The sequence below is a fragment of the Carassius carassius genome, chromosome 41 (assembly GCF_963082965.1).
Source record: "Carassius carassius chromosome 41, fCarCar2.1, whole genome shotgun sequence".
Lineage (NCBI taxonomy): Eukaryota > Metazoa > Chordata > Actinopteri > Cypriniformes > Cyprinidae > Carassius > Carassius carassius.
The window spans coordinates 9,532,723-9,558,378 of NC_081795.1; the positions used below are offsets into that span (position 1 = coordinate 9,532,723).

The 25,656-nt window shown below is 36.5% G+C and overlaps 2 protein-coding genes across 2 annotated transcripts; both read left to right on the forward strand.

Moving 5' to 3' along the window:
* Positions 1–942: 942 nt before the first annotated feature.
* Positions 943–8,358, forward strand: LOC132123233 (RILP-like protein 1). The gene is made up of 8 exons (XM_059533805.1): positions 943–1,562; positions 2,826–2,949; positions 3,926–4,047; positions 4,851–5,045; positions 5,982–6,142; positions 6,232–6,354; positions 6,432–6,530; positions 7,802–8,358. Exons 1-8 carry the CDS (start codon positions 1,215–1,217, stop codon positions 7,944–7,946), a joined length of 1,317 nt encoding a protein of 438 aa, XP_059389788.1. The 5' UTR covers positions 943–1,214; the 3' UTR covers positions 7,947–8,358.
* Positions 8,359–11,031: 2,673 nt separating this feature from the next.
* On the forward strand, positions 11,032–22,150 carry LOC132123604 (scavenger receptor class F member 1-like). The gene is made up of 11 exons (XM_059534355.1): positions 11,032–11,251; positions 11,681–11,739; positions 12,927–13,028; positions 16,630–17,161; positions 18,048–18,266; positions 19,093–19,221; positions 19,308–19,411; positions 19,503–19,611; positions 19,715–19,839; positions 19,947–20,075; positions 20,916–22,150. The coding sequence occupies exons 1-11, from the start codon at positions 11,151–11,153 to the stop codon at positions 21,989–21,991; spliced, it is 2,685 nt and encodes an 894-aa protein (XP_059390338.1). The 5' UTR covers positions 11,032–11,150; the 3' UTR covers positions 21,992–22,150.
* Positions 22,151–25,656: the final 3,506 nt, after the last annotated feature.

Sequence of the window (25,656 nt, forward strand, 5' to 3'; positions counted from 1 at the left end):
TGAACACACACAAACACACCCGGAGCAGTGAACACACACACACACACTGTGAGCACACACCCGGAGCAGTGGGCAGCCATTTATGCTGCGGCGCCCGGGGAGCAGTTTGGGGTTCGATGCCTTGCTCAAGGGCACCTAAGTCATGGTATTGAAGGTGGAGAGAGAACTGTACATGCACTCCCCCCACCCACAATTCCTGCCAGCCCGGGACTCAAACTCACAACCTTTCGATTGGGAGTCCGACTCTCTAACCATTAGGCCACGACTTCCCCTGGATGCACAAAAACAGTGTCAGCAAAAATTCTTGGTTTTGGTCAGAAGCAAATGTTCATCTGCCTTTACGCTCTTGCATGTCTGTAGCTTAAATGTGCTTTGAGAGCCATAAATGCAGTGCCACTGATGTAAAGAACAAAGTACATATTCTTCATTGCCATTATCAAGCAGCTTTCTGTTTCTGTTGGACTATCTTAAAGGAATTTTTGCTTCTGGTTTACATGACTTTTGAGTGCATGCACAGCTGTGATTTCACAGTAAAATTGCTTTAAATGTTTACTGTAGTTTCTAGTATTTATTTCAGGTTTCCTAGAAACGGTTTCATAGACACTAAATTATTAGTAATAACAGAGATCTAGTGTCAGAGATACTAGTTGCTATTGGAATGAGTAGTTACATCTGATTTTGAAACCGACTAAACTTAGTAGTAAAATAAGTAAATTAAAAATAAGTACTATTAACCTATAGATGCTAGTTAGTTTGAATGTTACAAAGGCTGCCTTGTGTGCTATATTAAACTATCGGGTTGCAATGATCAGAAAAGAACAACCATAGAAAACAAGCGCTGTGGGATGTCACAGATGTACATTTGCTCAGCTATCTTATAAAATATATAAGATATATAAAATAACGTATATAAGACTGCTATGCAAACATGCACTGCCATGATTCATCCACGTTAGTGGGTGTAGATCTTCACTTCAGGTTATGACATGCAACTCTTTAAGCCGCATAGACACGTAGATTTTATAGCTCATTCTTGTTTATTGGAGCGTATCAACCAAGGATGTAGTTTAAAAAACAAACAAGAACGAAATGCATGCGTTTAAAAGTGAAACAAACAAAAAGGATCTGCGTTCGGACTGATCGTCTGTTTAGATCTGACCGAAGAGGAGTTTCGATAGTCGCTGTTAGAATTCCAGTTCAAATCAAAGTGCGTTATGGAGACTTGCGTGATAGCGGTCGAGGAAAACCAAAACGATATTGTCAAGACGTGTTTCGAGAGGACGTTTTCATCGATGACCGTGGACGATGTGTATGAAATCGCTAAAGTGGTGGGGGCAGAAGTGGAGAAGCTCATCGACAGCTATGGGAAGTCGAGTGTGGAGGGTCTGGTGTCTCACATAGTTAAAGTGTTGGAGCTCTTGGAGAGTTTCGCTGCGAGAAACAAAGCTCATCAATGTAAGGAAGAGGAACTATTGAAGGCTTTTGAGACGTTACAGATACAGCAGCAGAAGAAACGACATGTGAATGAATGTGATGAAACCAGCAACGGCACAGAGAGTGGGGTAAGAACACGGTCGACATATTAATGCAGCAAGACTAGCGTTTTAGACTTCAAATGTTTTTGTCGTGAAAGGAGCTGCCGTGAGGATAACGCTTTAAACCCAGATGGACTTTTCATTCGAATCGTGTTCGATTCTAGGAAATACCAATAGAGAGGGCACTTCCGGTCTGCCCTGCCCCTCAATAAATGTCATTTGCAGAACATCACATACCATCCATTGGTGGTGGGGATTTTGAGCTTGATCTAAGTAACTGTAATCCGTTTATTAGAATGATTCGTTCACTGATCCCTTATCCAGGTTAAATACGCAAGTGGATAGCAACAAGTTGTCCGATTAACGAGTCGTAAAAAAACACTTAAAGCGATAGTTCACCCAAAAATTAAAATTAGATGTTTATCTGCTTAGGGCATCCAAGATGTAAGTGACTTTGTTTCTTCAGTAGAACACAAATTATGTTTTCAACAAATTTTAGCTTCATTTGATGCAGTCTCTCAGTCGTACAATGCATGGCAAATGGTAACAGAATCTATGAGAGGTAAAAAACAAACAAATAATGCTAAAAAAAAACCTTTTTTGTTCATACAAATCCATATTAAACCCTGCAGCTTGTGACAATACATGGATATGTAAAGACACAAAGACATTTTTTTTTTCTTTTCTTTTACCTCCACGCAATGTCCGAACTGTTAGAACTCTTGTGAACAAGAGGCATTTTTTTCTTGCATTATGCCGGATTACAGACTTAGTTATAAGTACATTATTGCCACCTATCACCGTTCACAAGAGCTTTACGAGTTTGGACATTGTGAAAATGTAAATCCTGTTCAGTTTCTTGGACAGACCGATCGTTTTGTGTTTTTACACATCAATGTATCTTCACGAGCTGCAGGGTTAAATTTGGATTTGTCCCAATTGTCCAAACCCAATTCAGGTCTTGGAGTCTCTACTATTGATCTGATGATCTGAATCAGGTGTGTTTGATTAAAGAGACATGGAAAACCTGCAGTGTTGGGGGGTATCCAGGAACGTGGTTGGGCACCACTGCTCTAAAGTAATAAGATTCTACTGTATTACTGGTTGGGCTACTTGCATAGAAACACAGGCCTGTCCTGTTAATACATGAATGACTTAGAAGGCACTGTGTTCTCAAGTGACCTGTTAAATTGGTTAGGTTTTGAAACTGTCAGGGTGACACCAGGTATGTCTCACTTAATGTGTTTGTTTGAAAGGATTTTTGCAAAGATTCTGCTTTGTTTTTTTAAGGACTGGCATCAGAAGGAGAAGAATCTGAAGGAAAATGTCAAAGTGTTACAGTCCCAGGTGCAACAGCTCACGGAAGAGAATCAGGAGCTTCTGGCCCGTTTAAAATGCACACACTCAAAAGAAGGTAGAATTAGCTGATAATTCGTTTAATTAAGAATGTTATTTCAATGTAATTGCCATCTCAATTTTGATAATAATGAATAATTCACAGTAAGATCTATAACAATGCTTTTACATAAAGTTTTTATAAAATGCAAATAACACATTTTTGATCACATACATCATCATAATTTTTTTTAAAGGTAATTATTATCCAGAGTCTTAAATGGTTTTATAATTGTTCCTTGTCGCACCAATTTAATTCGTTTTCATTGTTATGTACAGTATAAAGTCCAAAATGTAATTGCCTGTGCTTTAAAAAGTCATGAGATCTCTCCAAAAATGTTTTTTTTTCTGTCCAAATATAAAAAAAAAAATACAAATTCTAATGAACTCTTATTTTCTGTGATGTTATATTACAGTCTGAATAAAGTTGGGTTTATCTCTTTTACTGTAGCGGTTATTCTCATTCTTCATTTAGTACTGCAAACTCAGTAGTCAGGAATCCTGTTTGCACACACTATTTTGCACTATGTGACTCTGGATCACAAAACCAGTCTTAAGTCGCTGGGGTATATTTTTAGCAATAGCCAAAAAAACATTGCATGGGTCAAAATTATAGATTTTCTTTTATGCCAAAAATCATTAGGATATTAAGTAAAGATCATGTCCATGAAGATATTTTGTAAATTTCCTACTGTAACTATCAAAACTAAATTTTTGATTAGTAATATGCATTGCTAAGAATTCATTTGGACAACTTAAAAGGTGATTTTCTCAGTATTTAAATTTTTTTGCACCCTCAGATTCCAGATTTTCAAATAGTTTTATCTCGGCCAAAAATGGTCCGATCCTAATAAACCATACCTCACGAAAGCATGGAAAGCTTGTTTATTCAGCTTTCAGATGATGTATAAATCTCAGTTTGGAAAAATTAACACTTAAGACTGGTTTTGTGGTCCAGGGTCACATATGACTATACATTTGCTTCCTTTTTCTAGACCGCACACAGCGTCAGGAACGAGAAGTGATGCTCAAGCTGAAAGAAGTGGTGGATAAGCAACGTGATGAGTTAAGAGCAAAAGTGCAGAAGATTTCCAGCATGTCCAAGGAAGTGGAAGCGGTATGGGTCTGATATAATGCCAGTGCTCAAATGAATCGGAACCATGGGCTATGTTTAGAAAGACAATAACTGCTTGAAGTTGCACTTAAAATGAAAGCAAACTTATGTGCAAAAAATAAATAAATTCAGATCTTTTAAAAATTTCTTTTAATTGTTCCTTTAGAAAATAATTTGTAACTTGTCATCATTTGTATTAATGTTAACCAGGTAAAACAGACCATACTGTTCTCTTCATCAGATGTAGTTTAGCAGCTATCAAGGTTTTCATTGTTGAATTTGGAACACATTGTCAACACATTGTCAACAGTGTGTCAAAATGTACTTGCTCATGAATTGCACAAGAGGCATAAAGCTGTCGTTTGGAGCTGAGGTTAATACTTTCCTTTTTTATATGTTATGTTTGCCTCGCCTTTTATGAAACTGGTTAGACTGGTACCACACAACAGCCTGGTGCATAGAAAAATTAACAGAATGAACATCAAGTCATAATTTGCCCTTAAGCTAACATAACAATTTAAGTTCAACCTATTGCACATGTATATGTACACATTTTCAACATTTATGAATTATTTTCAGTAGGATTTGGCCAATAGATGATTCCTTTATCTATCGCCAATGGCTGACAGACATCACAATGTTGAGCTGGCATCATGACCCCCCCCCCATTTTTAATTATAATGGCCATGTAGCACCCCCCACACATCCATCATGAAGTTCCAATGTAGACATCGCCCAGACCTAATTTTCAGTGAGTTGTGTGACAAGAAATGTGTGTCTGTTATTTAACATGTTTTTTTTTTCAGCTCCAGGAGCAGCAGGAGCGACTAATGAAGATAAACGCAGAGCTCAGACACAAACAGAACATCATTCAGACTCAGCTGAAGAGCGCAGTGGAGAGGAGGGCTGACCTGGAGGCTGACCTGTGCGAGAAACAGAAAGAGATAGAGTGCCTGAACTCACAATTAGAAAGAGCCAGTGTACATACTGCTGCTGAAACGGTTAGTCACGTTAATATTACATTTAATCTGACTAGCAAACTAGCTTTCCTGTATTGGTTTACGTGTATTTCCTGAAGGCATATTCAGGCAGAAGCTTGTATGTTCTTCTTTCCTTAGGGCCTAATTTCATATATAGGTCACATTTGCCTTTGACAGGAGTGGGAAGGACATGTTTGTGCTCATCACCCCTTCAGCATACAAACATTTTGGGAGGCTTGATTCAATTCCAACATTAAAACCTTGTCAGAATATTTTTCACTTTACTTTTATCCTGATTAACAGAGATAAATATAATAATTATAAATAAAAAAAGCTTTTGGTAATTAACAAATAATGCTAAATATTAAGTAATACATTGAACTAGACTTTAGCATTATTATTTAGCATTATTTTGAAATGAACTGTTTTATATTCATATTATATTCAACTTTTTGTTTATTATGAAAACACGATCATTTCAACATTAATCTTAATTTAAATTTAGTTAGAATTCAGGTTCAATTAATTTATTTGATTTAACAGAGATTATTTAAATTATATTAAATTGAAATAATATAAGCTTTTAGTTATTAACAAAAAGTGTAAAAGGCTGCAAAATAATTTTCATTAACTCAACTAGATCTGTAGTCGGACAAATGCAAATAATTTAGCTTGTTCAATTACTTTTTAATATATATATTTATTATAAAAAAAGTGTTTGTGTATTTTCTTTATCATTTTTAAACTTTAACTTAATTGAAATTCATCTGAATGTTTCTTATGAAATCATCTGTTTAGGCTGTTTAACACTGTGCACTACACTTTTTGTTATTAGTTTAGAGATGTATTATTTAGCGTGCAATATGTGACAAACAGATTATCAGCTGTGCCCGTCAGACATTTATGGTTTTGACTCACATACTCATATAATTCATATATAACCTTTGCCTCTTTCAGAGTAGTTCGGCCATTGACCTCACAGATAAGATGATCATTGACTTGAAGGATCCAAATCGGCCTTGTTTTACCAAGCAGGAAGTACGGGACTTGCTTTTTGAGAAGAATGAGTTGAAGGCCAATCTCTTTCTAGTCAAAGAAGAGCTTAAATATTACCAAAGGTGAGACAGTAGTGTTTGTGGCTCATTCTAATCTTTAATATCAAGATAACACCCTCTTAATCTGAACACACATTTCGCTGTTTCTTTAGGGAAATCCTGAATGATGAGAGATGCCCAGGGTTCTTACTGGATGCCGTGCGTTCTGCCATAAAGAAGCAGAGGACCATTATAAAATCTAAAATGCTTGGCATACCAGTTAGCGAATGTAGAACGTGAGTACGTGGCACAAAAATACGGGTAATATACAGCCCATGTAAATAATTGTGTTTAACCGTGTTCACTGTCATAGAGATGAGACAGATGGCCCTTTGTTTAAAAGGAGTGGAAATGAAGACAATGACACTGACAGCACTGACAACAGACCCCAGGACTCACGCATCAGAAGCCTGTGAGTTCATCTATAGCAATAACTTATTTCAGTACAACAATCTACTTTACCTGCTTCACTGAAAACTGGTTTTAGCAATATTGGGCATGGGTATACATTAACCCCCGGTTTCACAGACAAGGCTTAAGCCTAGTCCCAGACTAAAATGCATGTCTGTTCAGTTTTAACTGTAAGAAACTTGCACTGACATATCTTAAAATATCTTAGTACTATTGATTTGTCTTAAGTAATGTTACACCAATAATGTTTTTTTCTAAGGCACGTTAATAAAAGATACTTAAATGTCCTTATTGAATTTATCCTGGCTTAACCTAAACTCTGTCTGTGAAATCAGGCCTATGAGTGAATGATTTAGTTTTTGAGCAACAGCAGAAATTCCTCTTTGTGCCAATGCAATCAAATGTTGTTTACTATTGGGTTCTACGCTGTAAAATATGTTGCTGGTAGTGGTGCAAAAAGTACACACCTTTAAGAGGCAAATCTTCCTGATATTATCCTTACAATTATTTTCACTTTTAATTTAATGTTGACTCATTCTGAAGAATGATTCCATATTGAATAGTATTCAGGAATAAATGTAGTTTATTACTAGAGAAAATTAAGATGTTGCCACATTTTTTTGTGTTATTTTGTTTACCATTTTTTAAGGGCTACCAGACAGACATTTTTTAACAAAATTTTACATTTTGTAAATTTTTTGTTTACATTTCTTGCCACATTTTTAGGTTACCTGACAGACATTTTGGGTTTACATTTGGGTTACCTGACTGAATTTTTTTTTACCTGGACATTTTTTTGTTGACATTTCTTACCACATTTTTATGTTGCATGACAGACATTTTTGCAGTGTGGCTTGCGGGGCAGGTTGGATTGCATAGCCTTCTTAAACTTTCCCTGCAAATGTATGTTAATAAAAAGACTGAGACTTCAAGTATTAGAACTATTTATTTCTGTCTGAGAGCTTAATGTATTCCACATTTTTTAAATAAGTCTTTTAAAGGGAATCAGCTCTCTTCTCTGTGAATAGTGTGTAGTAATTTGTGCGATACAGATATAGCAGCTGTTTATGTTGGAGCTTGGCAGCACTCACACTATATGTTCTTGGTGAAACCCTAAGCTGATTTTAGAGATCTCTTAATCACATTTCGCTCTTTGGCTTAGTAACCTCAGTAACTGAGCATGCAGACTAGCTACTGAACTACTACCTACAAAAGAAATCTCACTCTGTCATGACTGAGAGCTTTCTTATCTCCTCTGATTCAAACCTTTAGATTTGGTTCCCTTGCACGGCCCAATCTTACTAGGAGCTCTGCTTCCCAGCCCCCCGGCCTTCCAACATCCAGCTCCACATTGGAAATCATTGATCCAGACGAGCAGGGAGGCCAGGAGAAGACACAGACGCTCAGCTCATCTTGAGAACCACCGCAAATGTCACTCATCTTCACCTGGGTTAGAAGAGAGAAGTCTCATTTAGGTTTCAAACCGGAGAATGGACTACTCTTTGTATCTGGTTATACAAATATAGTGTTTTAGTATTTTTTGTCTAAGCAGACCTTTATCTAAGTATAAAATCATTCAGCACTTGGCTTTTGTTAATTTAGCCGATAGCTAGATTTGTGCCTGATGATCATGACCTGAAGACGAGTTCAGATTCTGTCAGTCATATACATATCATTCTTGTTTGTTGTTTACTAGGACTGGGTAATTTCACAGTTCGATTCTATTCTCTTTCACAAGCTTTCGATTCGATTACCAATTCAATTCAATATCGGTTATTTTTGGACATATATCAGGTACAGTTACAGTACTTGCCAAATTTTCTCTAGGAAAAAAACTTTTTATAAATCATAAAGTTAAATTTAAATAATATTTCTACTTCAATTCGTTTTTTAATATTAAAATTTAAGTGGTGGCTGTCATAAAATAATTAATGGATTTATTCAAACATAAACGGTAAGAAATATAATTAATATGTTATATGGTGCATACATTTAGCAATCTACAGTTTCTATCTGACTAATGAGTTTATGGTCACGGAATATGTTTGTTTCTGAGGTAAATGTGACGTTACGTGATGTTTACGAGACTTTATTGACGTATTTTCGCGGCTGAAACACTGACTGAGCGATTACACGAGACAGAATTCAGATTGTTAAATTGTACTCTTTCTTTTAACTTAACTTTGGATGTTTATTCATGATTATTTCGTGCTGAAACTGGTGTTAATGTGGAAGAAATGATCTGCTGCGTCTGTTGAACTGAGGCGCTACAGCGATCTGTCCCTCCACGTTAAACAGCTCTAAAACGGCATTTATTGTTTGAATACTGCAATACAATGGACAAAAATTGAAACCTGAGACTTTGTTTATATCATAACCACCAAAGCACAATGCTTTACGTCCATTGACTGAAAACAGGCTACACTAATCGATTCTTGGGATTTAAGAATCGATATCTTTCCGTAAAAAAGAGAGCACTATTGTTTACCGTTCAAAAATGGACAGTAACAGTTTTTAATGTTTTTCAGAAAAGCCTCTTTTAATGACCAAGGCTGCATTTATTTGGTAAAAAAAAAGCTGTAATTGAGACAACTATTTTTTTAAAATATATATTTAAGTGTAATTTAATCTGAATTTTACGCCAGTCCTCAATATCCTTCAGAAATCATTCTAGCATGCTGATATGGTGCCTGAGAAACATTTATTATTATTATTACACTTGAAAACTCTGCTTAATTTTTTGTGGAAACTTATAAGTGTTTTTTTTCAGGAATTTTGATGAATAGAGATTTCAAAAGAACAAATTTATTTGAAAGAAAAATATTTTGTAACAATTTCTTTACTGCAGCTTTTGTTAAATTTTAATGCGTACTTGCTTAAAGATAACACGTGAATAAAAGTAATCATCTGTTAGAAAAAAAAAGAAAATCTTACTGACCCTCAATTTTGGAACAGTAGCATATATATGGTTAAAGATGAAAAAATTAAAGATGAAGATTGTTTTTTTTTCCGCTTTCTCCTATCTGAGTTTAATGTGCAAAGACGACTGTTAGAAATATATATATTGTTGATTTTCCAAAGATTGTAAACAAAGTTTTTTTTTTTTTTTTACACTTTCAAGTCATTGCAGTTTTTAGGGCCCAACATGTCCACTTATGGCTTAACCAGTGGCTTGCATTTGGGGAAGGACTACCTGCCATACGCTGTTTATCAGGAAATTGACTTGGAAAGATGGTAGGAGGCTTTAGAAACAATAACTATTGTCTTTTCAGTTGGTGGTGCACTTAAAAACATCTAATAAACAATGACTAATCTGCAGTGTTTTGATAATCATAATACACCTGGCATTATATTATAGATGTCTGGATGGAAGCTACAGAGAATTATAGCAGCTATTTTTATAGAGAGTATATTTAATAAGAATTTTAACCTAAGACAGCTACTGACATTGTATTGTCATCACTATCACACTGACCCTTTACCTCACTAGGGGGCATTAGAGTATATTGTATTCATGTTCTTATAACATATTTTCTTATAAAACATTAACCAAAAAGTATCAATTTTGTGTAATTTTGTAATGATTTAGCATGTTTTTATATATAAATATTTTAATATTTTCAACCAACTTGTGGTATTATTACATGTCAGGCCTGTGGAGATGTCCATGATTATATCAATCTGATGTTAAAAAAAGCTTGTAAACATGTAAGAATAAAATATGCATTAGTCGAAAGTTTTACATGTTTATTGATATCTCGTGTTGTTCCAAACTTGTATGACTCACTTTCATTTGCAGTACACCAACGAAAATATTTTGAAGAATGTTGGGGTTGGGTAAATGATGACAGAATGTTTCTTTTTTGGTGAACTAACCTTTTAATGAGTTGGCACTTTGCTCTCTTTAGCCATTCAACTGATCAGAATTGTGTGTCTCAAAGCTGTTTTCTTGAATAAAGAGACAAAAACATATGGACATGATTCAAATATACTTTGTATGAGTCTTAATATGTTCCCTGATTGAGAGGAAGTCTGTGTTTCCTTCAACGGAAATTAGAGATAATGGGTGCCCGAATGTCTCAAAGGCCGGTAGTTCAATTTCATATTCCTTGGCTGTCTGTGACTCATTCGTTTATCTTTGGACCTTTGGAAATAAAAGTGAATGAGTCCCATTTTGACCTTTTACTAGTGTATTTTATATACTGGAGAGTGCTATAAAGCTAAATAAAATCCAGAGGTGTTATTGTTACATTTGTGTGTGATTTTTGACCTGAACAAAAAAGGCCATCTATAGTCAGTACAATTTTTATATATTTGTATTTTAATATATGAAAGTAATTGGTAAGGATGAGAAATTGTTGGCAGACACACTGACCGATAAAAATACCCCAACTCCTCCCACAAAATTCTGGGCCTTGATTTTGTCTTTAAACAACCAGTGGCTTATTGAATTACAGGAAGCTGGCTTTTCTTCCTCAGGAAACTTGCAGAGGAAACAAAGGGATTTTGAGAGCACATTTTGCTATAGAGACTGGACTAGATCTTCTCTGTTCTAGAAGTACAGAACTAACTTGTACTGGTGCTGTGGCAGGAGAGGGGGTCCGGTTTTGGTCCGGAGGGGATGGACATCTTTCTGACCTCATTTGGATTAATGCTCATGTGTGTCCAATGCTCAGCTCAGACACTCTCTCTGACTGGGAAAAATGTCTGCCTCAGTGTCAGGTACTGAATTATCTTTTTGTCTCAGATGTTCTCCATAAATTCATAATGAAAAATAACATATATATTGACATAGATTTATAGTATAAGCTATAAAAGGAATGTGTATCAAATAGCCAAGATCTTTTTAAAGTCTTGACGGAATTTAACATGAAACGTTTTAAGGGTCATCTTGAGATATTGTTGAGATATCCTTTGAAACTCTTGGGTAGTGTTGTCAGGACAAAAAAAAAAGTATGAGACATAATTACTAAATTGTTTTCCACTGAATCTATTTGCTGTCTATAGGCGAAACAATTGTCATTTATGATTCGTCTTTTCTATAGGGGTTCTTAAGATATAAAACTGTATGTCTCTTTATCCTATAAACTTTTAATTTATGTCAGTGTAGATTCAATACATTCTATGATGTCTGCTATATTTTCTCAATAGGGATTATTCTCCCATATGTTGTTCTGGATGGGGCCAGAACGGTAATGAATGCACAATCCGTGAGTATTGATGCCATCTGTTGATGTAGCTTCTTTAATATAAAATGACATGTTGTTTTATCGATGACAAAAGGCTTGTTTCCTTTGGGCCTGTAGATGTCAGCAGTTTTAAAGGGGTCATATGATGTTGTTAAAATGAACATTATTTTGTGTATTTGGTGTAATGAAATGTGTTTATGTGGTTTAAGGTTAAAAAAAACATTATTTTCTACTTACTGTACAATATTGTTTCTCCTCTATGCCCGCCTTTCTGAAATGCGTAATTTTTACAAAGCGAGGTCTGCTCTGATTGGCCAGCTATCCAGTGTGTTGTGATTGGCCGAATGCCTCAAGCGTGTGATGGAAACATTATGCCCCTTGCCACACTGTGATGCATGTCCCAGTCAGAAGAACCTGCGCAACAAAACAAAACAAAAAAAAACCTATTACAAACGAGCCATTTGTTGAAACCAGTGGGAACATACTTAGGGGATAATATGACTGTCTTTTTACACGTTGCGCTGCATCGCGCGCCATAAACATAAAACCATGTCTGTATTTTTAATCGGGGAAATGACAAACAACAAGCACTACTCTACACTGCTCAAAACTCGCATTTGAATCATCAGTTGCAAATCCTTTACATATGCAAACGTACTTACGGACTGTGAGTCAGAACAGCCGTCATTGTAATCTTCTCTCCCAGGATCAGGAAACAGTCGTCTATAAAATGTGTTGCTCACATCTGTATATTTGGGTTGAACTATTCTGGAACAGTGTTGTAAATACAACTTAACCACTGATTTCTAGTTGTGTACTCTTTTGGAAGGCCAAACAAAGTAGCTTCGCTTTCATAAAAAAAGAGCATCTCCACAACATGGTGCTGGCAGCAACAGCTAGAATCAAAGGTTATGCCTTCTTTCTGTGCGTGAACATTTGGGAAGAGTTATGCAAATCTTCCCACATTGTGATGTAGACGTGGGGTGTGTTTAAACAAGGCGTTTTAGAAAGGCGTGGACGAGCCTTAACTTTTATAAAGAATATCTCTTTGGTTTTGAGACTTTAGTTGCAACTTTAACGATCTTCTTTATGCACCAAGAGCTTTTAACATTCCAAAGAGAAAGGAAAACTTGAAATCGCATCATATGACCCCTTTAAGCTAAGGGTTTTGGTACTGTTGTGTGTAAAGCATCTTTTTGTTTTCTCAGCCCTCTGTGAGGGAGAAAGGACCTGTCTGCAGAATGAAGTGTGTGTATACCCTGGACTTTGTCGATGTAAACCTGGATTTTACGGGTATCAGTGCAAAACCCGTGAGTAATATCATTTAGTCCTTTTGTTTCTGGTTTCAGAACTGCCTTTTGCAATTACACAGCTGCATCTAACCATTAGGTTAGACACTGAAACAATACCACACGAGCAAGCCTGATATATTGCTTTGTATAAACAAAAATTTAATATTGAATAACCTACATTTTAGGCACTTATGCCAGTTACTGTGTCAGTTTTTCCTCTTACGATCAAAATTGTTCCAAACAAATCCTAAGCACAATCAACCTTCAAACTTTTCCGAAAACTTTGAATTAATTTCTTTGCATTTCTTTGATTCACTGTTTTGAAACGCGTGAAACACACAGGCTAGCAGCACCTGCTTGTCAAAACTACGTAAATACAATGAAAACGCATCACACACATCTATTTACACTTTTAACCCAGTTGCAAATGTTTTCATAAAAGTACAATCTATTAAATGTATACAAAGAATTAAATATTAAAGTATTAAATATGAAGTTTCTTTAAAATGTGTATTTTTTATTAATGTGTGGTGCTTTGTGTTACTACTTGGCTAACACGAGATCACCATAAATAATTAAAGATTAGACACTCAATCATAAGTTCAAGGATGGTTTAGAATGTTTCCTCAATTGTTAAAATAACATAACTTGGCAAGAGTAAAGTGCCGAACTGATTATAAAATATTCCTTGAATCAGTGCTTCGAAGGCACCCATCGCTAACACACAGTAGTGGCCTTTATGTGTGTTTGAATGTATCGGTTGAATGAATGATTCAGTGACTGACCTATAAAGACACTAGTTTGTCACCATCTACTGATTTATTCAGCACTCAGCCAATCATATTTGATGACCAGAACTGAATATCTTTGGCAAAAACAACACTGGATAAATGTTTCTTTCTGATATATATGTTACACATAATTTTCATATTATTTGCTATATTCATATTGCTTACTATAAAATGCTTTGGCATCTGCCATGTATAGGAAGACTCACTCTTGAAGTCTTGAGGTTTTGATGCTAGAAAACGTACTCAGCATTCCCATTTTAGTTAACTATGCTCCCCATGCTCCTAGCTTTAGATCAAACCAATCTCACATTTGTAGGTTTTTCAATTTGGTCATTTATTCTCTCAATGCTCCTTCTGGAGCAGTATTATTTGGTATATTAATACAGCATTGTTCCCCAAAAGTAACACAAACGTTTCCTTTTTCAGTTAACAAATACTATAAAGCTATTTTGCCATCTCATTCTGCTCGTTGCATCCAATTGCTCTTTTAAGAGCGATAAGGCCTCATCAGTGTAATTAATAAATATTTGCATTAGGCATGTAATGATCATCAGATATGTTGTCACTCTTTTTTTTCACTTTTTTGCTTTTCTTGAATGTGAGCTTCTTCTGCATTTCTTTATTAAGTTGTCATCAGTTTGCACTTCATCTTTTCCCATCTTTTCCCAGAGTCTCTCCTCGTCAGTTTCTGTTGTCTGCTTGTTTGTATCCTTCTCTTTCCACTTCCTATTTTCTATTTGTGAGCCCACATCTTCTCCCAAGTATTTTGATATCTTTAGCAGCCCCATCCCTCATTTCATCATCACCAGGGTGACTCTTTGCGAGTCGTTGCAATGGTCTTTCCCTCGTTGGTAAGGGAGGGTTGTTACTAGCACGCCCTTCATCCCTCACTTCATGATGTGTGGGGTTGTTGAAGCTGGTTGGCGTATTTTAAGTTGAGAGATGTGGGTGTTACTCTGCAACCAGTTTGCTGCTCAATACAAGATTCTCCCGTGAGATAATAACTGCACACTCACTGGTTCTCATTGATGGAGCAAACCATTCCTTGATAGAATTGCGGTCACCTCTAAATGAAAACTTTCAGAGTTTTTTGTTAGTGATATCAAGCATGCTACTTTGCTCATCTGTTCAGTCTTCCTTCTTGGTGTGACCTGTGGAAATTTAATGTGGGTTGAGGGCTGTCTTGGCCCCTTATTGATCTCTCACAATTCCAGTGCTGTCAATACATTGAGTAAAGGGCTAATACCCATTTTCTATGATATAACAAAGAATTTGGTTTTAATCAGTTATCTGCATCCTTACTATTTTTCAATTCATTTCAATTTTATTCTTAACAATTTGCTAATTCAGTTATCTCTTTGTTTTATAAACTGAATTCCACTACATCACTGGATAATTTCCTAGGCCAATTTTGGTCAGTAGCATAGGCCTTTTGACCTATAAAACACTCAACCCATTTTATTTTAACAATCAGAAAGACAATACGGTAACACTTCAGAATAATGGTCCATTAGTTAATGTTAGTTAATTTATTAAATAACATAACAAACAATGAACAATACATTTATTATGCAACGACTAATTCACAGTGCATTGACTAATGTTAAAACTTTTTATTTGAACAATACATTAGTAAATGTTGAAACAAACATCAACTAAGATTAATAAATGCTGTAGAAGGATTGTTCTTGCTTAGATCATGTTAACTAAAGTAGGACGTGGACAGAGAAAGCTTGCTTTGCTCTGCCTTCCCATCTTATACGCTGCGCAAGTGATGCACTGCTTTTCTTTCTGCCACAACAATGACCTAGGTACTGAAGCTTCATCTAAATTCATCCACGGCAATTTTTTTTACTGGGCATAATTTGCTCTGTAGGCCCACATATTAACATTTGCATATAGCTGTTTTGGCAAAATGATTGATTTGCCTCAGTGTCCCTGTCTAGTCAGACACCCTCTTTCACTCCACACAACACCATCATTCATACTTTTTCACAAACCCTTTTGGCCAAAAATATGTTTTCTTGAGATTTCAGCTGATAGAGAACTGACTGATTTTAGCTGTGGAATGGCACAGATTCTGAGTAGGATAACATGAACCTTTTTTTCGTTAGAATCTACTGAGCATAGCATTCCACATAGTTTTTAGATGTCATGCAACTGGGCAACATCAGTCACCATAAAGTTTAGTGTAACATCACTGCATAAATCTCTCTTTTTTTCATCAAATTCTACTACTTGGTTTAGAATAATAGGCCTTGGCATCGTGCACTTGAGAGACCCAATTATAATTTCTCAAATGTCACTTGTTTGTGTAATTTAAAATTTTGTCAGATTTTTTTTTCCATGTTATTGCTCATGAGACCTGCTTTGAGAAGAGGATTGGAGATCTCTGCATAATCTAGGATCCATGGCCATCAACATTTCCATCTTGTTATCCCCAGTGATCACAGCATATGTGATTTCATGATTTTGGAGTCATTTTTTATATTATTTTATTCAATCTAGCCCTAGAAAATGACCTTTAAACCAAATGGAGTGAGCAATATTTTTATTTTATTTTTTATCATATATTTTGTCTAATGTCCAAATAGAGTGTGCAGCTCCACCATATACTGTACCCCTGCACTGTCTGCACATTCTTTTCTCATGCAGGCCTCACACACAGGCAGATACATGATTATAACAGTAGAATAACTTGATACATAAATGGCTAGCTTCACAATGATTATACTTGAACAATTCATATTTTGACCAATCAAAATCCTCCACAACATGTAGTATTGCATACCTAGTTATTATGAAACTGAATTATTTATTCTCCGCAGCTTGTCCTCCTGAATTTTGGGGTCCAGATTGTCGAGAGCTCTGTCCCTGTCACCCTCATGGGCTCTGTGACCCAGTCACTGGTGAGTGCTCGTGCCTGCCTAACCGCTGGGGTAACCTGTGCCAAAACGGCTGCAAATGTGGACGTCATGGGAGATGTGACCCTGTCTATGGCAACTGCACCTGCGAGGAGGGCTGGTGGACATCCACTTGCTCCAAAGCCTGTCAGTGTCAACTTGGCAAATCCACTTGTGACCAAGCCACAGGGCGCTGCCTGTGTAACAGAGGCTACTGGGGCCAAAAGTGCAGCCTGACATGCAACTGCTATGTGTCCCCTTGCCAGCAGCACACAGGGGCCTGTCAGTGCCTGCATGGCTGGTGGGGTCCGTCCTGTGACCGCCGTTGCATTTGTAATCTCAGCCATGCCGACTGTGACCTGCAAACTGGAAACTGTCTCTGCTACCCAGGTTACAAAGAGCCTTTCTGCAATGAGCCTTGTGGCAGTGGAAAATATGGCATAGGCTGTAAAAAGAGGTTAGTGAAAAGGCAAAATTAAATGAATAGTTTATGCTGATTATGATTTTATTAAGAAAGGATGCATTAAATCGATCCAGGTTGGATGTATTCAACTGAGTAAAGACATTTATGATGTCACAAAAGATTTCTATTTCAAATAAATGCTGTATCTATTCATTAATGAATCCTGAAAAAAACACAAAAATCACAGTTTTCCCAAAAATATTAGGCACCACAAGTGTTTTCAACATTGATAATAATAAGAAATGTCTCTTGAATGGCAAATCAGCATTTCGTCCCCTTGGAATTATAAGGTTCTATCTGCATTCTGAGTAGTTTTGAGATATTGAGCTTCAAAGTTTTTGCATTCTATTTGACTGTGTAGATAGAACCTTATTGTTTTTTAAATAAATATCCCATAATGTATACAACATAAAAAAAATCTATCACATAATGTAAATAAGTTGTCACTGAATAACAATATGGGAATAACTCAATTTTGACAAAAATGTCAGATAGAACCTTATAATTCCAAGGGGACAATTTTATAATGATTTCTGAACATCATGTGACACTGAAGACTGGAAATTCAGCTTGCCATCACAGAAATAAAATATTATGAAATTGTAATGATAGTTCAAAGTATTACTGTTTTTACTGAATGTTTGTTCAAAATAAATACAGCCTAAGCTTTAAAAAAAAATCTTTTAAAAATCCTACCAACTTTTGAACGGTAGTGCACATTTGTTCAGATAGAGGAGATTTAACACTGATTTGAAAGTGTAAAGACATTATTAATGCATGCAATTATGTTAATTTGAGCATTTTAACCTTATTTTTAAAAACATGACTTTCTTTGGTTCATCCATGATGTCTGTTCTTATATCTGTGTGTGTGCATGTAGCTGTGGACACTGCGAAGGAGGCAGGTCTTGCTCTAAACAGGACGGCCTGTGTGATGCCTGTGCACCAGGTTGGAATGGCACTCGCTGCGATCAGCCTTGTCCTGCAGATTATTATGGCCATCACTGCCGAGAGATTTGTCCGCATTGCAGAAACATGGACCCATGTGACCCGGAAACTGGAGCGTGCTTACACTGTGATCCTGGTTGGACTGGACCGAGGTACAGATCTATTAGGATTTAGTTCTGAAAGGAAACACCCTATTGTTTTATATACCACGGCGAACTGCAGTGGTCCAAAAAGGGCAGTTAAAATATCTTCACTTAATCACATTACATGATAGACCTTTTTACAGAACTAACTGTACTAAAAGAGCAGCAACAAACAAACAATGTGAAAAATGTTGTCCGATTCACAAATCACATTACTCATTTAAGCTAGCTCTTTTTAGTGAAACAACAACATACAGCATGACTAGTGTAGAAAGACTCGCAAACAAATGACTCTTACAAGCCGATTATTATAAGTGAATCAAAAACATAACGCATGACCAGAGTAGTTTGATTCATGAACAAAGCACTCTTTTGAGCTTGTTCTTTGCAACCAGCATCCCATTCACGAATAAATGACTCTTATGAGCCAATCTGTTTCACGAATAGTTCAAAAAGATGAGTTACAGGTTTAAATCAGCCTGAAACACTGCACGACATAATTTACAGCATCAGAGAGAGTATTTCTTTCATATTTGATGAAAAGTTGACAATACAACTGAAAAGGTCCAAAATGAATAGGCACTGAATCAAGACTCTCAATCAAATTGCACGCTTGTGAATCAGAATTGAACTAAATTGGAAAAATGCTAATAACGTATTTAAAGTCTAACAAACATTACCTACATTACATTACCTACAGCCTTAACTAAAGTGACTTAAGTGTCCTAAACAGATTTATTTTGAATCTTCTACCTGCTAAGCTACCTTAGAGTTTGACACAGGGTTGTTTGATATCTTTTAGTTGACTTTATTTTGGGCTTCTCCCTCTCTGCAGATGTGACAAACCCTGCACATATAGTACATACGGAGATGGCTGTCGCTTCCTGTGTAAAACCTGCCATCACGGCCACTGTGACCATGTGACAGGAAGTTGTATTTGTCTTCCTGGCTTTCAGGGTGAGAGGTGAGTGTACAGTGGTATTTAAAGGTTGTTTTTTTTAAACTTGGTGTGTCAAATAAGTGTCCCTCACTGTTCAGTCTCTGTTGTAGCTGTAACATTACATGTCCCCCTAACCTGTATGGCATCAACTGCTCCTCCACATGTGACTGTGGGAATCATGCCTGCCATCCAGCCACAGGGGCTTGTCCAAACAGTATGTCCAGAACACTACATTTGGTTTTCACAGCTGGTATCCACATCCCCCTCATCCATTTTATTTGTGTGTGTGTGTGTTTCTCTGCTAGGTAGCAGGGCAGGTCTCTTAGCAGGACTTTTAATTCCCTTGTGCATTTTAATACTCGCCTTGCTGTTTTGCTGCTGCTGTTGTGGGCGGCCCATTGAAGGGAAGGAAGGGTATGAATATGTCATTTGGAAGCTGATATATTCTGAAATATATTTTTATTTTTCATTATTCTTATTATCAACAAGAAAATGTTCTGCTAAATCTGTCTTCTAGAGTGGTGGTTGGAGATGGTAGCCCTGCGGTCCGCATGAAGCATCATGTTTATACTGCACTGGCCAACATGGGCTCAGCAATGCCGTGCATGAGTCTCTGGTCATCTGGTTTGCCGAGGGTTACAGGTAATGTGCCTATTTACATTTTAAGCTTTCACTGAGAAACATAAGGAAGGGAGATTGTATATTGGAAAACGTAAATGGACTTTTAATGTTCTTCGCTGTGTCTTCAGTCTCTCATCATGACCCTGAGCTCACATTTAACCACAGCTTCATTGAACAGCCATCGTCCGGCTGGGTGACTGATTCATTTGAAACTGATGATGAAGGAGAGGTCGTCTACTGTGAACCACCCCGGGAAGGTACAAGAGTTATATTTCTAGTTTCACACACTTACTGTGTTGTTTTCACACTATAGTTATAGCAGCAGCTAGAGTTTTGCTTCGGCTGTTCTTTTTAGTTGTTATTTTGAGCTGTGAATGATATTAAGATTTATTATATTAATAATAGCAGTAAATGTTACAATTGCTATTTTCCTAAATATAATATTAAAGAACACTAACACTTTCTGTATTAAAGGTAATGTGATCTGTACCATTCAACAGACTACCGTTCAAAGGTTTGGGGTCAGTAAGACATTTTTGAAGATATTTCTGTGATGGTAAAGCTGAATTTTCTGGAGTCATTTTATGCCAGAAATCATTATAATATGGTGATTTGGTGCTCAAGAAATATTAATTATAAAAAATAAAAAAAAATAAAAAATTTTTTTGCATTTAGCAGACACCTTTATCCAAAGAAACTTCCAGTGCATTCAGGCTAACATTTTTACCTAACATGCATTCCCTGGGAATCGAACCCACAACCTTGTGATGCTAACGCAATGCTCTGCCACTTGAGCCCAAGGAACACCAAATAAATTATTATAAATATATTTTACTGTCACTTTTGATCTCTTTAATGCATCCTTGCTATATTTCTTTATTGACCCCAAATTCCTTAATTCATAGATTATTTTAGAAATTACCTCTGACTGTTCACATTAAAATCACACTGCAAGAAAACGTCAAATGTATTATGATATTTGCTGTTCACATTGTCTAAAAAAATGTGTCACTGCGAGGGGAAAAAAAATCTGACTGGCGCCAAATGTATTCCTGAATACACTGATTAATGTTAAACTTCTGATTTTCCTCACACAGATGTTCTAACTGTGGCTGGTGGAGAGCTTCAGGAGTTAAACTCTAAGTGTAACTTCTTCCCTGACCCATCAACCTTCAGCAGTGAGGACATGTCACAAGATTTTGGTATCCCTCGTACTTCCAGCATTGCCAAATCCAAACGTCCTTCAGTCTCTTTTGCAGAGGGCACAAAGTTCAGTCCTAAAGAGCGCCGTGGCTCCACTCAAGATCTGCCAGGAACTAATCGGAAACCCAAGACCTGGGGTGTGCTGATGATCTCTGCCCTGCAAGGAGGACAGGGAAACCACAGTGAAACAGAAACACAAAAAGAAGAGAAAAACAACGAGGACACCATCTCCTCTGAGGAGCAAACAGCTGCATCTGAAACATCACAAACTGAATCGGAAAGATATAGTTCTGGCCCGCTAAGGACTCACCTCACTGTGCCCAGTGGGAGACGACGTACACTTTCCAATACCAGGAAAAATGCCCAGCCATCTGATAGTGGCCAGGATGCAGATTCAGATAGGTTAACAACCATATATGTTACTGTAGGTAAGACCCAAAAGATGGCCAAGCAAGAGCCCCCCTCAGAAGGGCCCGTTCAGGCGATGCTGCGCAGACTGGGTAGCTTACAGAGACAAAAAGAAGAGGGCGCCCAGCCCAAAGGAAGGGGGCAGGCAATTGCCAAGCCACCTCGGAGGAAACTGGGAGTGCGGGCCAGTGCATGGGAGCAAGCTTCAGGGTCAAACCAGTCAGAGGTGGTCATGAGGAAACCTAGTCGCAGGAAACACAACTCCCTCAGCTCTCCCTGCACAGTGGGGGCAACAGACTTTCCTCAGGAGAACAGCACCCCCAAGAGGCCATTGTCCTCCATTTTAAAAAGTGTTCCAGAAAGCAATACACCCCATAGTTTGGAGGTGGAGCAAGACACTGAAGTAGTTTGTGAGACAGACAGTCTGACAGAGCACACGTATGAGACTGTGGCTCCGTCTGATGGGGTCTCCACATCTTCAGAGATTATTATTAATGAGACAGTTGTGGACCAAGCAAAAAATGAGCCAAATTATGAGAATGTTTATGTAAAGCATTCATAATATTCCTGAATATTAAACTTCACGATTTAAAGGGCAATAAAAAACGTTTTTAAGTACTGTATGCAATTTTAGCATAAACTGCATAAACATATCTATGTATCAAATTTTGTTTGTTTGTATATTCCCTATTATAATTTCTATTAAAACATTACTTCTTAGTTTAAAAAAATTTGCTTATTTTTTAAATACAATTTTTTTTAAAGTATTTTATCAAGATGTTGCCCTCATAACCCACTGAGTAACTGTATCTACTTATATTCAAAATGAATGAATTAATAATGAATACATTTAAGCATAAAAGTAAACTTTTACATTGCTAAAAAAAAACATTTTTTTAAATAAATGCTGTTCTTTTGAACTTTCTATTGATCAAGAATCCTGAAAAAATATATCAAGGTTTCAACAAAAATATTAAACATTACAACTGTCTTCAACATTGACAGTAATAATAAATAGTTATTGAGAAGCAATTACAGCACATAAGAATGATTTCTGAAGGATCATGTGACACTGAAGACTGAAGTAATAGCTGCTGAAAATTCAGCTACAAAAACTTCAAAAAAGTTAATGCAACCATAGTGAGACTAAGAGACATCTTTTAAGAACATTAAACAGTGGTGTAGATCAGTCCTGAGCCAATATATGAACCTTACAGCAATTATGCATGAAATAACTTCCATAACAGTTGGGAAAATCGAATTGTCTTGAAGTAACCTGACATAATAAGATTCTGTGTAATTGCATGTCTTGGTTTTTGGCATCTTTTTCTTCTATGCACCATAAATAAGGATTAGTCTCTACATGCATCACTGTAGCGAAGTTGTTCTTGGCAGCATGACACTGATTACATGTAATATGGGGTGATGTAGGAATTCAATTGCCTGATATTGGCTGTAAGCTCAGTGTTTTCCTTGGAAAGAGCAAGAAACCACAATAAAAGGATGAACTGTGCCAAAACACTGACTGGAAATGTAAATGTATTGTTGTTGGCAGCAAAAATGACAAACACCCTAACAACCTTTTACAGAGATGAAAAAGCTAAAACAGAAAGAGATTTAAGTTAATATCTTTCAAAGTTATTACCTAATAAAATGATGTATGTATATATATATAAAAAAAACAACAACAACAAAAAACATTGCTGTTTATTCAGGGATTGCAAAAACTCCACTAAAACTATTGCAAAGCTCATAGGACCTTTAGGCTTCTGTGCGCATCAGTACAAAATGTTATTCTTCTCATGCTATAGCTTGAATTCTCAATGAAAATCAAAGTACAATGATTTTATGATAATATTCATATGTCTGTTTATTTGTCTACTAAGCATAATTAATCAACACAACAGTTAGTAATATAGAGTAGATTAGTCTCCAGGGAAAGACGATGTGTAGAACATTATGAATGTCATTCCATTTGTTTTAAAATCAGTGGAGAGATTCTAAAAGGGCATAGTGATGACACTTTTTGACCATTTAAATGCAGCTTATTTTTCTTGTATGATAAATACTATTAAATGTCTTTTACAGTTGGACTTATCTCTTTTCTGCTCCTGGCTTATTTTTGCAGCCAAGCCAGTATTTTCCAACAGTTCTTGGATAGTCAACCCATTTTGTTCGGAGATTTACTCATATCTGTAAAGAAAAACTTTTACATCATAATATAATATAATGTAATATAATATAATATAATATAATATAATATGATATAATATAATATAATATAATATAATATAATATAATATGATATGATATGATATGATATAATATAATATAATATAATATAATATAATATAATATAATATAATATAATATAATATAATATAATAATGTTGATTTCAGTTCCTCCTTTGAATAATACAGTTTCTGTCATGACAACTCCCAGAGAGTTTAGTATGGTAATACTCATGCAATGTTAATGTGTTTAGTCTTGGTGGAATAGATCTGTTAGACTACTGCTGCTGCAGCAGAGCAGCAGAAACAAACCAAACAATCCAACGATGGCAGCGAGTATTACCCAGTCAGGGGCAGAATAGGACGAGTCTTCACACAATGCCGTTGAGATGATCTGCATGAGATGCTGTATTGAAGACAACTTCGAAAATACGGGACAAACTCCATCCCGTATTGATTCAAAACGTGACGCGCTATTTTATTCTCAAATACGGGACGATTCCGTATTTTAAGGGACGGGTGGCAACCCTAATAACGGCACGTTTCAGTAATTGTCTGTGTCGGCGAATTATAATATAAAGCTGTCGTCTTCTCTACAGTCACTGATCGTTTTTGCACGGCGGCGCTTTCTATGGCTGTATAAACCTCATGAATATTTGATTAAGTAATCAGTGAGGCACTTTGATTGGTTGTCTGTAGTTAAACAACTCGACGTTACAAGTTGCCAAGCACGATTTCATAACCCAGTGTTAAAAGCTGTTAACCCCTTTCAAAATTGCCTGTGAAACGTTGCTAAAATTATTAAAATGGGCTTTATCTGTGTTTTTTTTTAAATACAGGAAAGGCTAAGTGCAAATCCCTTCAGTTAAATAGCTTCTCCTTCTAACTGCAAGAAGTGTACAGATTTTTTCCCCCAGCCAATTTAATTTCAATTTTAAAGAGATTTCCACACATATTTAATTTTAACTAAAAGTTAGTTTCAGCCAAAATTAAAAAAATTGTAACTAAATTGATATATATATATATATATACGCGCACTTGAGAGCACGGATTCACCGCACTTGTAGGCCTACATATATCACTCAATAAATCACTGTTCTGAATTCACCTTACCTCTGAGTCCTGAGTATATCCTGACAATTACACACAAACTAATATATTTCAAATGTCTATTTCTTTTAATTTTCATGATTATAAAAATAAAACAAATAAGGAAAATCACAAATTCATTATCTCAGAAAATTATAATGTAACTTAAGACCAATACAGAGAAAGGATTTTTAGAAATCTTGGCCAACCAAAAAGTATGAACATGAAAAGTATGAGCATGTACAGCACTCAATACGTATTTGGGGCTCCTTTTGCCTGAATTACTGCAGCAGTGCGGCGTGGCATGGAGTCGATCAGTCTGTGGCACTGCTCAGGTGTTATGAGAGCCCAGGTTGCTCTGATGGTGGCCTTTAGCTCTTCTGCATTGTTGGGTCTGGCATATCGCATTTTCCTCTTCACAATACCCCATAGATTTTTAATGGTGTTAAGGTCAGGCGAGTTTGCTGGACAATTAAGAAAAGGTATACCATGGTCCTTAAACCAGTTACTGGTAGCTTTGGCACTGTGTGCAGGTGCCAAGTCCTGCTAGAAAATGAAATCTGCATCTCCATAAAGTTGGTCAGCAGCAGGAAGCATGAAGTGCTCTAAAACTTCCTTGTATACGGCTGTTTTGACCTTGGACTTCTGAAAACACAGTGGACCAATACCAGCAGATGACATGGCACCCTAAACCATCATTGACTGTGGAAACTTTACACTGGACCTCAAGCAACGTGGATTGTGTGCATCTCCTCTCTGCCTCCAGACTCTGGGAACCTGATTTCCAAAGTAAATGCAAAATTTACTTTCATCAAAGAACATAACTTTGGACCACTCAGCAGCAGTCCAGTACTTTTTGTCTTTAGACGCTTCTGACGCTGTCTGTTGTTCAAGAGTGGCTTGACA

What these genes read in the sequence shown, in the direction of transcription:
- LOC132123233 (XM_059533805.1), top strand. Translation starts at nt 1,215, where the DNA reads ATGGAGACTTGCGTGATAGCGGTCGAGGAAAACCAAAACGATATTGTC. An exon ending in GCAACGGCACAGAGAGTGGG is followed by an intron (nt 1,563 to 2,825) that starts GTAAGAACACGG and finishes TGTTTTTTTAAG; the next exon opens with GACTGGCATCAGAAGGAGAA. An exon ending in CCAGTTAGCGAATGTAGAAC is followed by an intron (nt 6,355 to 6,431) that starts GTGAGTACGTGG and finishes TCACTGTCATAG; the next exon opens with AGATGAGACAGATGGCCCTT.
- LOC132123604 (XM_059534355.1), top strand. Translation starts at nt 11,151, where the DNA reads ATGGACATCTTTCTGACCTCATTTGGATTAATGCTCATGTGTGTCCAA. An exon ending in CGGGTATCAGTGCAAAACCC is followed by an intron (nt 13,029 to 16,629) that starts GTGAGTAATATC and finishes TATTCTCCGCAG; the next exon opens with CTTGTCCTCCTGAATTTTGG. An exon ending in TGGTTTGCCGAGGGTTACAG is followed by an intron (nt 19,840 to 19,946) that starts GTAATGTGCCTA and finishes CTGTGTCTTCAG; the next exon opens with TCTCTCATCATGACCCTGAG.